Genomic DNA, 13,508 nt, shown 5'->3' on the forward strand with positions numbered 1-13,508 from the left:
GCGGGTAAGAGACTGGCCGGCTCCGCCTGGGCCCCGAACTCCCAATCCTCCGGCATTCGGATCTGCGGGAGAGCACCCCCCACCTGCCACACTGGCGGAGAATTGGAGTCCGCATTTAGACCCGGCAGATTTCGGCAAAGGCCCAGCACCACACCTATAAGAGAGCTGGAAGTGTGGTTTCAGACAGAGAAGGATTAAGTCTAGTAATAGTTCTGTGGCAAAAAGGCTAGCGTATTGGACTTCTATTTGAATTTGGAATGGTTATTCGAAAGTTTTGGATTCGAGGTCCTCCCTCAATTCCATTTTTTTTTAATGTTCTATTATTTTTTCTTTAATGATTAAGGTATTGCATATGTGTCCTTATCCTCCCATTACCCTGCCCTCCCTTCCCCCCACTCGTGCCCTCACCCCGCTAGAGTCTGTGTCCATTGGTTATGCTTATGTTCATGAACACAAGTCCTTTGGTTGATCTCTCCCTAGGTTTGTTTGTTTTTGTTTTGTTTTTTTGGACACAGTACCTTTCGAGGTTCAGAAGACCTGCAGATGTGAGCACCTCTCACCTCCTCTTCTGGGACAATAAACTTGGTGCCCGGATTGCTGAGTAGGAATCCTTTCTCTTCCATGGTAGTATCTCATAAGCAATCTGGCACACCTGATGGTACAAAGGGCACGGATCTAACTTTGGCTTCTGATCACTGAACCCTGCAGGAAATTAACCTCCAAGTCAGTGGCCATATTTGTTATGCCACCTGCTAAGCCCTGGGCCACTGGCCAGCTTCCCAGCCCTGTGCAGCTAGCTCTGGGCCTCTGAAAACTTGGTTCCTTGATGTTGGTCATCCACAGTTATCATCTGTCTTTGAATAGATAGGTCCCTTAATCTCTTAATGTAGTAGAAGTCCTTAAAAAGGGGGTACGGGCAGTTTTCAGGGTCTACTCATAGGGATTAAAAATGAAAATATGGTCTGATAAGTATTTGGACCTATTTCTTCCAGAGTATAGGGTGCATCCTTTTGGGGGAGCTAGGTAAATTGAAGCACCTCCTTCCCATGGGTGTTACAATCAGGAGGCAGTGCTGCACTGGGTGCTTATGGGTATGGACATCCAACAGACTTGGGTCAACTCAATTGAAAGTCAAAGTCTCCATTTCTTCTATGTAAAAATGAGAACATACTGATGGGGATTATCTCACCGGGGTTGAGTGGAGAGTCATGGGGAGTTTTTGAATTAGCACTTGACATACTTGCTATTTTTAAAAATATATTTTATTGATTTTTCACAGAGAGGAAGGGAGAGGGATAGAGAGTTAGAAACATCAATGGGAGAGAAACATCGATCAGCTGCCTCCTGCACCTGGGACCTTTCAGTCCATAGGCCGATGCTCCAACCACTGATCCAAACTGGCCAGGGCGACATACATGCTATTGTAGTTTACAGGCTCATTGACCACAAAGCTCCACAAAATCTAGGCAAGAAGATTATCTCTGGTTGTATCCACAGGGTTTAGGAAATAACAGAAGCTTGATAAAGGTTTGATAGGGAGAGTGATTTGGAAGCACTGATCTTATCCACACCAGGATCCAGGGAAATAATTACGATTATTTCCACATCAAGTGCAGAGGTCATATGCAAATAAGGCAAGTGAGAATTTGAAGGAGGGTGGTGGTGACCAGCCCCCTGTTCTCCTCCACCCAGGCAGGTCACATTGGTGAAGCCAAAGTGGTAAGCCCACAGCCACGGGGCCAGGCCTGAGGGGGTAGGTGCAAGGGGACAGAGGCAACAAGACAATCTGCCTTCAAGTTGCTTATAGTCTAGTTGGACATACAGAGAGGGCAGGTGGAGATTAGATGGCTAGACGAGGCTGCTCACCGCCCTTCGGTAATACCCACCACACGTTATTGTGATATCTTCTTTGCTTTGTAGTCAGATGCATTAGGGTTGCATTTCCACCCCCAACTGTGAGAAAAAACTGGGCAAATCACCTCTCCCCATGGAGCCTCAGTGTCCTCATCTGTAGAATGGGAATCCAGACATCATGGCCCCCGCTTCGTGGGGCTGGGTAGTGATCCAATGAGATGTGCATGGCAAGCTGTCAGCCCAGGGCTGGCACGTGAAGTCCTCAGCTGCCACAAAGCTGCTCATCCGAGAGGGTGGGGACGCAGCTGTCTTGAGCACTGAGCATCCCCAGCGATGAGCAAACACTTAGCAGACACTAGTGGTGGGAAGGGATTGGGAAGGCCTTGGTATGCCAGGTTTTGTGCATCAGGGTCCATGGGCAGGGAAGGCCACGTGGTGGGAAGGGATTGGAAAGGCCTTGGTATGCCAGGTTTTGTCCTGGTGCGGTGAAGAGGCATTGCAGGTTCTTAGGAAGGGCAGGAGCTGGATGCTGTCATTTGTGGGACAGGCTCAGCCTAGGCTGACCTCACAGCGGGCTCCTTTCCACGGACATGACCCCCATGGGCCCTGTGGGAGGGAACATCAGCACTTGAATCTCCAGATTTGCCAGAGCCTCACATTTGGACTCACTTGAATTAAACCTCATCAGAGTGGAGTGATTTGACCGCTGGCACCCAGTAGGCACTTACCCCATAGATACCCAGTAGTGTGGCGTTAGTGACCTCTGAGTTGTGTAAGTCCACCCACTCTGGGTGTGTGCAAAATAAACAGCTCTGGTTTATTTGTACATGATGACCTCAGAGGCCTCCAAGGGCCTTCCTGGCAGATGACAGCTTCCATTTCCTAAGTGTTTACTATGTGCTAAGCTACTCGAGCACATGGCCCTGTTGTGGGACGGGCACTTTACTCTCCCTGTTTTACAGAGAAGAAAACAGAGGCCCCAAGGGGGCAGAGATGGTCAGTGGGGGGCAGATCTGCCTTTAGCGCCTGTGCCCCCAAACACTGCTCTGGGACCAGCTGCAGGTGGCTTTAAAAAAAAAAATTATATATATATATATAAAATTGATTTTTTATAGAGAGGAAGAGAGAGAGTTAGAAACATCAATGAGAGACTATCATCAATCAGCTGCCTCTTGCACACCCCCTACTGGGAATGTGCCCACAACCAAGGTACATGCCCCTGACCGGAATCAAACCTGGGACCTTTCAATTCACAAGCTGGCGCTCTATCCACTGAGCCAAACCGGTTTTGGCTGCAGGTGGCTTTTGTGGGGCAGAGGGAAAGGGAGTGCCCCCTTGGCTTCTGGGAGAGGACTCAAACCTGTGCGCCCTGAGACAAGGTCCACCACCCCGGCTGTGGGACCCAGGACACTCCCTGAACTTGAGACCCAGGGTCTTCGCCATGAAGTGAGGCTGTGGTGGGGGCTGAATAAGGTCTTGCATGTGGGATGCTCAGCATGGGGCTTGACATCCATTCCTTCAAGAACGTGTGTGCGCCAAGCACTGTTCCCAGCAGTGAAAGAATAGGTCCCTGCCCTCCGGGAGCAGACATGGAACTGGTAAGTAAATAAAATAAATTCAGAGTGCTCTGGCCCGGTAGCTCAGTTGGTTAGGGCATCGTCCCCATTCATCAAGGCTGCAGGTTTGATCTCTGGTCAGGACACATACAAGAAGCAACCAATGAATGCATCAATAAGTGGAATGACAAATCAGTGTTTCTCTCCCTCTCCCTCTCTCTCTAAAAAATAAAAGTAAAAATAAATAAAAAGTTGAAAAAAAAGATAATTTCTGAGTGGTAAGCACTCTAACAAGGTGATGCGGATAAAGGGGAGGGGGCTGTTTCAGATGGCGTGGTCTGGGCAGGCCCCTCTTGAGGTGACATCTGAGCACAGGCGTGAATAAGAAGCTGACTATGTAATGACTTGGGAACAAAGACAGGAAAAAGGTCAACATGGTTTATTAAGATGTATGTAAGTTTCTAGGCAGAAGTTGACAGGGCCTCGTGGCCTGTGGTGAGAACTTGGTACGTGGTAGCTACAGCCAGTATAATTTTCCTCTAACTGGTGACAAAAATGCCACCCTATGATCTGGAAACAGGACTCTGCCTGCCACCCCTGCTAATCCTGCTACCCAGTGCCCATCTCTTGCGTGCTGCAGAGGCCCAGGGTCATGCAGGCACCAAGATGCTGGAGCAGGTGAGCTACCAGGCTGGGCAGAGGCCCACTCAAGTCTGACCTTTCTCCCTTAACCTTGGCACTGTTGACTTTGACTGCTCTGGGGACAGTGCCTGGGACCCTGGGAAGCCATGGAAACAGCTGGCAGGTCTGGAAAGGCCTATCTTGCAAAGACCGATGAGGTATGAGGAGCTCCCTCCAACCTCCTCCTCTTTCTGCAGAAACTCAGAGCTCAGGAAAAGACTTTCCACTTGAAAAGACGATGGCTCGCCGAAACTGGTTTGGGTCAATGGATAGAGCATCAGCCTGTGGACTGAAAGGCCCCAGGTTCGATTCCAGTTAAGGGCATGTACCTTGGTTGCGGGCATATCCCCAGTAGGGGCTGTGCAAGAGGCAACTAATCGATGTTTCTCTCTCATTGATGTTTCTAACTCTCTATCCCTCTCTCTTCCTCTAAGAAATCAATAAAATATATTTAAAAAAAGAAAAAACGATGGCTCCGAGGTCAGCCTCCAGCCTCCCATGTCCTCCCTCTGCCACTGGAGCCCTAGACTGGGATGTGGTGGGCACAAGACTGGCACACGGGCCTGGCAGTGCTGAGCAGGTCTGACTATTCCAGTCCCAGCCCCAGCTCTGCTCCTGTTGCCTCATTAGGAAAATACAACAAATAGTACCACCTCGCCCCATGACTGCTGGTGTCAATGTGATACCAGTTTACACACAGCAGTTATAACTACACTGTAGTTGTTATTATCCACAGGGAAACGGAGGCGCAGGAAAACCAAGCAGGAGGCCTTGCAACCTGTGTTCCAGTTGCTCCAGCCAAGTCCTTGCCCGTTCTGGGCCTTTGCTGCCCTGGCCACACCATGAGGAACCAGTCCTCAAAACACTAACGGCTCTGCCATTCTAACTCCAGCCAGGGCCGCTCCCTCTTCCACGATTCCTTTGACTCATCTGTCCCCATCCTTGGCGTTGACCCAGGACAATGCCTGGTTGCTGCTCCTCCACCTGCGCACACACTGGCGCAATGGCTCCTGCCTCTGGTCCTCTCTGGAGCACCACCCCCTGAAACCTGCGCAATGACCAGAGGCGGTGCTGTGTTCGTCCCCCTTTCGCTGATGGAATGGGGGAGGGTTTGCCCCAGGGCCTCAGCTAGAAAACCCCAGAGGAGTGAGGAGCTTCAATCTGGCCAACTCCAGGCCAGAGGTGGGCCAAGCGGCTGAAGCGCAGACGGGAGGGGGTGCTTCCTCTCGGGGCTCAAAGGCCCAAGGCTGCCAGTCAGCCAGCCCTGGGCGAAGGCAGGGAGGCAGGCGCTGACCGATGGAGCGGAAACTCCCTCCCCCTTCTCCGGCCTTCGGGACTGGGTCGCATCAGCACTCCTGGGAGGACACCCAGGCTGGCACCCAGAAAGCGCTGGCTGGCGGGGAGGGCTCTAGGACCGGGGTGGGCCAGCGCGAGTCCAGATGGCTGGTTCCTGCCCCTGTGTGGCTCTCCTTGGGCAGCTCCAGGCTCCCTGGGAGCCGCCCGGCACTGTCTGCCCCCGCCTGGGTTGGCCTCAGAGCCACTCAGGAGTGTTAGGGCAAATTCTGATAAGTAATACCCAAGGGTCAATGTTCAAGAAGAGGAGCAGAGGGAGTGGCCCGGAGCCCTCGGCCTCCAGGGGAAGTGGGCGGGTGAGGGGAGGAGGGCCTAGGGCTGGATGTGCATGGGGGGGTCCGTGATGCCCAGCTCCTCCCGCAGAGCCATCAGGGGCTGCTCCCAGCGCCGCTCGTAGTACAGGTTGAGGACACACGGGGCCCTGCGCCCGTTCTCCACTGCCCATGGGACCAGCTCCGAGTACAGCACTTGCAGTTGCCTGTGGGGCCGCAGAGGGAGAAAACAGAGGGTCCTGAGGGCCGCACAGGGTGCCCAGCAGCCCACGTGCATTTCCTCAGCGGGTCCTCACACACACCCAAGAAGTAGTGATTATCACCAGTTTTCCAACGAGGAAGCAGAAGCTCAGCGAGAATCCCGTGTCCGAAGCCACACATCCTCACCGCGCCAAGCCCGGGTTTAAATTTCAGGCTACCTCACTCCAGAAACTAATGCCAGACTGCCCCCAGCCGCAACTGCATCCTCCTGCCCTGGCACCGAGGCCTGGCCAAGAGTCCCAGGGGCCCAGGAACTGTCCAGGCTTCACCTACTGCCCTGGAGGCCCCGGGCCAGCCCCGTTCTCCCCCCTGGCTTCCTGGAGGACCCCCGAGGCTGCTGAGGAAGGCTGCGTGCTCTTCCTCTTCCTGGAGCCTTGGTCCCTCTGACATCTCCCTTGACCCCTCACCCCGTGAGAACTTACTGGGCACTGAGTCGGATTGGTCCAAAGAGCGCGCCCAGGATGCACATGGGCAAGCCGGTCTGCACAGCCTCAAACCACTTCACCACGATCTCCCCTGCGGGACAGGGTAGGGATGGGGGTGGGAGGTGAGGAGGGGCCAGGAAGAGGCCAGGGACGCTCATGGCAGGGAACAGTGAGGTGTCTGCTCCCTCTATGCCTCTTCTCTATAAGGCGTCAGCCATACTGTCTGGTCTGTGGTGTGCCCAGGCACTTGGCTTGGAGGGGTTGAGAGGGCCCAAGAGAGAGCCAGAGGAAGGGAGGGCTGGAGAGGAAGTTTGGGGTCAGAACGCAGAGGACCTGACAGCCAGGCTAGTTCCTACAGGCCTCAGGGAGCTCCGGAGGGTGTCAGGAGAGGGAGCCTGCTGCTTGGATGCTGCTCTGTCTGTGCAGGAGCCGTGAGAGGTACTGGGGATGGCACAGATGCTACCAAGATGTTCGGATAAAGCAGAAAACGAGGCACTGCGGCAGCTAACTGGTGGGTGGCAGAGACAGGCGAACCCTGCCCTGGCCCTAAACACAGACCCTGCCCAACCCCCCGCCCTGCCCAACCCCACTCTCAAGGCAGCTGGCACTCACCCAGGATGTTGGTGGGCATCCCCAGCAAGGTGTGGAGCATGTCGTGCACCTCCCGGTACCGCTGGATCACGTACGCCAGCTCCTCATCGTCCACGAATCGGGTGGGTGCCCGGGTATCTGGGGAGACCCTCTGACAACCATGAGCCTCCCCTAGACCCCTTTCCACAGTTCGAGGCCCCACTGCCAGCCTCCCCTGGACTCTGTCAACCACTCCCACCGAACTCATACCCTCAAGACTCCCCGGGGACTCAGCTTCTGTCTATACCTGCGGACAGGGGAATCCTTCGTGGTATTGGCAAGCCCTCAGCCCACACCAACTCACACACAGGTATGTAGCCCGTTGGGATGTTTGGTAAAAAAGCCCCAGGGAGAGGGGGAAGCAGGATCTTAATGGGGATAGAACTTCGGTTGGTCTCATAACAATGTGAGTATACTTAACTCTACTGAGCTGTCCATGTAGAGATGGATAAGATGGGAACATTTGAAAAACTTTCTTTATTGGTTGATTCATGTTAGAGAAGGGGGAGAGAAACATGATTTGTTGTTCTACTTATTGATGCATTTATTGGCTGATTCTTGCATGTACCTTGACCTGGGATCAAACCTGAAACCCTGGCATATCAGGACAATACTCTAAGTACCAAATGAGCCTGGCCAGGAAAGATGGGAAATTTGTGTGTGTGTGTGTGTGTGTGTGTTTTACCACAATTAGAAATTGAGGGGGGAAATAGATCCTTAGCATGAGCTAAGGATCCTAGCCTGTTCTCTCCCACCACCCTCGGCTTCACTTCAATAATTCCTGCTCATCCTTTATGACCCCGCTTAAGTGTCCCCTCCAAGGGCAGAGTGTTCCTGGCCTTCAGACTGATCAGGCCCACAGTAGCATGCCGTACCTCCCTATGGCACTTGACATGACTGTGCCTGTATCCTGTTTAATGAATGTGCTTTTTGTTTTTAATGCATGTGCTCGTTAACGTCTCTTTCCTAGCCCTGGCTGTCCCATACAGCACCACTTGCCACATGTGGCCACTGAGCCTTGAAATGAAACAAATTCCAGCTGAGACATGTTATACGTGAAAATTAAACACTGGATTTCAAAGACTTAGTATGAGAATAGTGTCAACTCTCAAGAATTAAAAAATATTGACTACATGCCGAGAATGACCATAGGTTGAGAACTGCTAGCAGGGTCGCCTAAGACCATTGGAAAACACAGTTATTTACATTACCATTCATAACAGTAGCAAAATTACAGTTATGAAGTACACAACGAAAATAATTTCATGGTTGAAGGGTCACCACAACATGAGGAGCTGTATTAAAGGGTCGCGGCATTAGGAAGGTTGAGAACCACCTATCTAAGGGGTGGATACTGTTATGAGCCTCAGATACAGATAAGAAAAGTGAGCCCGCTGGTGTGGCTCAGAGGCTGAGCGTGGACCTATGAACCAGGAGATCACAGTTCGATTCCAGGGTTGCTGGCTTGATCCCCAGGAGGGAAGGATGTGCTGGAGGCAGCCAATCAGTGTCCCTCTCTTATCATTGATGTTTCTATCTCTCTCTCCCTTCCTCTCTGAAATCAATAAAAAAAATATATTGGGGGAGGGGGAGAATGAGGCTCAGAGAGATAAAGTAACTTGCCCAAAGATCACACAACTCATCTAATGGCTGAACCAGGATTTGAAACAAAATTTGCTAGATTCCAAAGCCAACAGCTTTGACACCCATTATTGATAAGCCTTGTAGGTGCCCTGGAAGATAAACATTAGGTCCCTTTGCCTCGGATAAGGCACCTGAGCCTCAGAAAGGCCAAATGACTCAAGAGGCTGGATTCTAACTCGCCTACTCTTAACTCCAAAGCTCATGCCTTACAATCTTGATGCCACAAGGACAACTGGCCACATTCCTTACCAATGTCCACTCAGGGAGGGTGATTTGAGTTTGAACTTTGAACTAAATCTCTGCTGGTTCAAAGGTGTTACTCACCTTTCACGAGCTGCTGTTCCCATCCTCTGGAAGTGTCACAATTGCTAGGGCTGTTACCACAGCTGGGGCTGTGGGGGCAGGTTATTTTTCCAAGAATAATAACCTAGAGCGGTGGTTCTCGACTGTCCACCAGGGGACGTCTGCAAAGTCTGGAGATGTGTGTGGTAGCTAGGACGTAGGGCGGTGCTACTGTCAGCCGGTGGGGAGGGAGGCTGCCAAACAGTCTACAATGCACAGGACAGCCCACAACAAAGAATGATCCGGCCCCAAAAATAATAGTGCCAAGGTGGAGAAACCCAACTCCAAAGAAACCTTCAGTCCCTCCATCACCTCCTCAGCTGGCTGGCTCCTACGCTGGGCGGGATAGGTCCTTTGTGTGTCGGGGGGGGGTGTGCATGTGGGCGGGTAGGGGGAGGGGCAGGGGCTGTCTCCTAAAGTGCTTTTTTTTTTTTTTTTTTAAATATATTTTATTGATTTTTTACAGAGAGGAAGGGAGAGAAATAGAGTCAGAAACATCGATGAGAGAGAAACATCGATTAGCTGCCTCCTGCACATCCCCCACTGGGGATGTGTCCGCAACCAAGGTACATGCCCTTGACCAGAATCGAACCTGGGACCCTTCAGTCCGCAGGCCGATGCTCTATCCACTGAGCCAAACCAGTCTCGGCTAAAGTGGTTTTATAAGTCAGATGTTCCTCTCCTGCTTGAAACCCTCAGTGGCTTCCTATTGATCCTATTACAAAATACAGACTCCTCCCCATGGCTGGCAGGCCCGGCCCGGCTGACCTCTCCTCTGTGGCCACATGGGTAGGTCTCCCTCTCCTTACACTCACAGAGCCTCACACTTGCCAATCCCTCGGAATGGTCCTCCTAGGTTTCCTCAGGGCTGGCTCCTCCTTCTTAGTCTCCCATGACCGCTGCATCAAAAGTGGCTAACCCCACTCCCACGCTGGTCCTGTCTCCTGATTGCTGTTCTCATACACCGCCTGCTGGAATGGAAGCCCACAGGCAGGCTGTTGGCTATTCTACTCACTGTATCCAATTACTACGAACAGTGTCTGGTAAGTTCTAAGTACTCAATAAATACTTTACATGAGTTTTTATAGGACCATTTCTTTCTTTTACTGTTTTATTTACCTCCCCAGCCAGAATATTAGCTCCATGAGGGCAGAGACCGTGCCTGGCTAGTTCATTATTATGTCTCCGGGACCTGGAACAACGTGATGACACATGCCAGATGCTAAACACATGAATGAGTGCCTCAGTAATTGGGACCCTCCCCCATCCACAACCTGCCACCGGGGGCTGGAGAGTGCCATGACCTGCCATCCCCTAGGGAAGCATATGCTCTGGAACTGGGGACACAGGGCAGCGGTTAGCAGCATGACCTGGGTGTGCATACCCCGTACTGCTTCCATGAACACTGGCTGTTTGAAGCCAGCAAGTTGCTTAACTTCTCTGTTCAAAGGGGATAATAAAACGTACGTGACGGCATTATTGGGAGGATTCAGCAAGATCATGTGAGCCTGGCATCTGGAGGGCAGGAAGAGGTTAATAAATGCAGCCAGAATTCTCCACTGGAGCGGTTACTGGCCCATTAACCTGTCCCAGAGAGCATGGCAAAGCCTTGGCACAAGAGACTGAAAAGCACTCCTGCCCATGGTGGCAACTCAGGCCCTCTCCTTCCTTGGGACGTCACTCCCATGCCACTCATCTGAGCTTCCCAGCGGGGGCCAAAGGCACGGACACTGGGCACTCACATTCACATCCAGGAAACGGAGATACTCGCGGCCGAGGGAGCCCTCGGGCAGGCTCCGGAGCTTGTCCAGGTCCAGGGTGGACAGAGAGATCCGGGGACGCTCCCTGCGAGGCAGAAGGCAGGACGTGGGTACTGGGAGAGCACCAGCTAAGGCAGGTAAAGGCCCAGCTGGAACAAGGCTGAGAGAGGTGAAGGGGCAGAGCAGCAAGGGGGCCACAAGTCCTGCGGGAGCTTCTTCCGGTGGCAGGGACTGTGCTTCCTGCCTACAGGGGCACAGAGTGGGTAGGAAGACCTCAGAGGTGGTCAGGGCACTCACCAAGGGCACAGTAGGAAGAGGTGAGGGCACAGCTAGCACGTGTTATGGGAGCTTAGAGAGGGTATGCAGCCCTGTGGCTGGAACTGGGCCCAGGCCACCGGATGGCACTACCCAGGGGTCATCGTAGTGTCGGTATGAATGGCATCCCTGGAGTTTAGCAGTGCCCAGCCTGAGCAGCCATCCACAGCCAGGATAGGGGGAGCTCCCTGAGGAACAGGACTGACACAATGTGACTCGAGAGCCCCCCCAGAATATTCCCAACCAACACCCCAGGCAGAGCTGGCACCTACTGCAGGATCTGGGCGCCCTCCGAGTCCCTCTTCATCTGGTCCCTGAGGACCTTCAGAGCATAACATCCTGTGGTCTCCCCTAGCACTGCAACCATGTCTGAAAGGAAATTGGGACAAATACGGGATATGATTAGGTAAGTTACTTGACGTGGTCTGAGTCTTACTTTCCTAACTGATAAAGATCTACCTCTCAGAAGGATTCATGTAAAACACTTAGCAAATCATCCCGCACACTTAGGGCTCAATATACCTATACTAGTTAGTATTGCTGTTAGTCTACTGGGATGAGGTGGCTCTGGTTAGCACAGTGCTTTCTGGATCACTGTCACATCCATTATCACCACACACTCTATGGTCTTCATTGACAAGTACAAGCCTTGGGATCAGTGTATTGGGTTTGAGTCCAGGTGCAGTCACTATCTAGGTGATCTTGCATAAATTGCTTCACGTTTCCAAGCCCCAGTGTCCTAGATTGTGAAGGGCAGATAACACCTTTCTAATAGGGTTAATGTAGAAATCAGCTGGGACCGGTTTGGCTCAGTGGATAGAGTGTCGGCCTGCGGACTGAAAGGTCCCGGGTTCGATTCCGGTCAAGGGCATGTACCTTCGTTGCGGGCACATCCCCAGTAGGGGTTGTGCAAGAGGCAGCTGATCAATGATTCTGTCTCATCAATGTTTCTAGCTCTCTGTCCCTCTCTCTTCCTCTCTGTGAAAAATCAATAAAATATATTAAAAAAAAAAAGAAAAGAAAAAAAAGAAATCAAACCATCATGCATAATAAAGCACTTAGCACAGGGAGCAGCCTGAATGTGCTGAGTGAGCAGTCAGCATTATCATTTTTAAAAATTATTTCTTTACAGAGAGGAAGAGAGAGGGATAGAGAGTTAGAAACATCAATGAGAGAAACATCGATCAGCTGCCTCCTGCACACTCCCCACTGGGGATGTGCCCGCAACCAAGGTACATGCCCTTGGCCGGAATTGGCTGAAATTGATCCTGGGACCCTTCAGTCCACAGGCCGAGGCTCTATCCACTGAGCCAAACCGGTTAGGGCAGCATTAACGTTTTTATTAGCAGGAGTGATAGTACTCTCCAGACGCAAGAAGCCCGGGAGGGATGAGAAAGGCATGGTAGACTCTTAGGATGTTGTAGTGATGCACCCAACAAACATTTATCGAGCCTTTATTACAGGCCAGGCACTATCCAAAATGCTGCGGATACAGTGAATGGGGCAGTCATGGTCCCTAACTTACAAAGTTTAATTTCCGGTGCGATGTTATCATTCAATGGTGCTTATAAACCACCTATTTAGTCCAGAAGTTGTCATTGTGGCTGGATGACAGACTATCCTGGGAAGTCGTTTCAAGGGGAGAGGCTCAGATTCCAGGCCCCTTCCTCCTGCCCTCTCCACACCTGACAGATACGTAACCCAGGCATCTGCATTTTTATGAGTGTACCGGGTGATGATGAGGTACAGCCACCAGCCTTGGGTACCCGGACCTAGTCTATTCCCCAGTGACCCGTAGGAAACGGAAATTGTGACAGAGGTCGGGGCCTGCCCAGGCTTCCAAGGCCAGGGCCTCCCGGGGAGCGCGGCCTTACCGTGGCGGTATGGGTTGTAGAGGGCCATGCCCGCAGAGCCGGCGGTCAGCAGCACCTTCTGCAGCAGGGACGTGGGGATGTGTTCCGGGTAGAGCAAGCCGGCGCCATGGCTGGCCTTTCTTAGGGGCGCATCTGCGGGGCAAGAAAAAGGCCCAGGTCAAAAGCGAGTGGGGCGGGGGGGCGGGGGAACCCCAAGACGTCCCTCCGTCTCCGCCACTTGCCTGCAGCAGGGCCAGGGAGAGCTCGGAACAGACGGAGGGGACACAGGGTCCCGCGCAGCAGCGTCACCATGACAGCATGGCTGCGCGGAGGTCGCGGGAGGAGAAGTCGGGCCGGGCCGCAGCTCCAAACGTCCCTGGCGACGGAGCGCCCGGAAGGTCAGAACTCGGTCCCTGTTACTCTGAGGAGGGCCTTTGGAAGGCGGGGAGTAGGGCCGAGGAAAGGGCTCTCTCGCCAAATAGGAGCAGTGAACCCAGGCGATCTGTCTGCCTCCTACTCTACGGATGAAAACTCCCCGTTTCACTTCACCCCGGAAGGGTCT

General features: G+C 52.5%; 1 protein-coding gene and 1 long non-coding RNA gene across 2 annotated transcripts; one reads left to right on the forward strand and one right to left on the reverse strand.

Annotated features, from left to right (window-relative positions):
• The first annotated feature begins 1,252 nt into the window (after positions 1 to 1,252).
• LOC311630642 lies at positions 1,253 to 5,500 on the forward strand. The gene is made up of 3 exons (XR_014796428.1): positions 1,253 to 2,215; positions 2,250 to 5,307; positions 5,374 to 5,500. It is a non-coding gene; the product is annotated as an uncharacterized lncRNA (long non-coding RNA).
• COQ4 (coenzyme Q4) lies at positions 3,835 to 13,329 on the reverse strand. Its single transcript, XM_084899903.1, has 7 exons — positions 13,189 to 13,329; positions 12,968 to 13,099; positions 11,366 to 11,462; positions 10,761 to 10,863; positions 7,015 to 7,144; positions 6,400 to 6,493; positions 3,835 to 5,922 (listed from the first exon to the last, which is right to left on the reverse strand). The coding sequence occupies exons 1-7, from the start codon at positions 13,256 to 13,258 to the stop codon at positions 5,757 to 5,759; spliced, it is 792 nt and encodes a 263-aa protein (XP_084756029.1). The 5' UTR covers positions 13,259 to 13,329; the 3' UTR covers positions 3,835 to 5,756.
• Positions 13,330 to 13,508: the final 179 nt, after the last annotated feature.

Source organism: Pipistrellus hanaki (genome assembly GCF_964339955.1).
Source record: "Pipistrellus hanaki genome assembly, chromosome: 11".
NCBI classification, from domain to species: Eukaryota; Metazoa; Chordata; class Mammalia; order Chiroptera; family Vespertilionidae; genus Pipistrellus; species Pipistrellus hanaki.

What these genes read in the sequence shown, in the direction of transcription:
- COQ4 (XM_084899903.1), bottom strand. Translation starts at nt 13,258, where the DNA reads ATGGTGACGCTGCTGCGCGGGACCCTGTGTCCCCTCCGTCTGTTCCGA. An exon ending in GAGGGCGCCCAGATCCTGCA is followed by an intron (nt 10,864 to 11,365) that starts GTAGGTGCCAGC and finishes TCTGCCTCGCAG; the next exon opens with GGAGCGTCCCCGGATCTCTC. An exon ending in TCCGTTTCCTGGATGTGAAT is followed by an intron (nt 7,145 to 10,760) that starts GTGAGTGCCCAG and finishes CATGGTTGTCAG; the next exon opens with AGGGTCTCCCCAGATACCCG.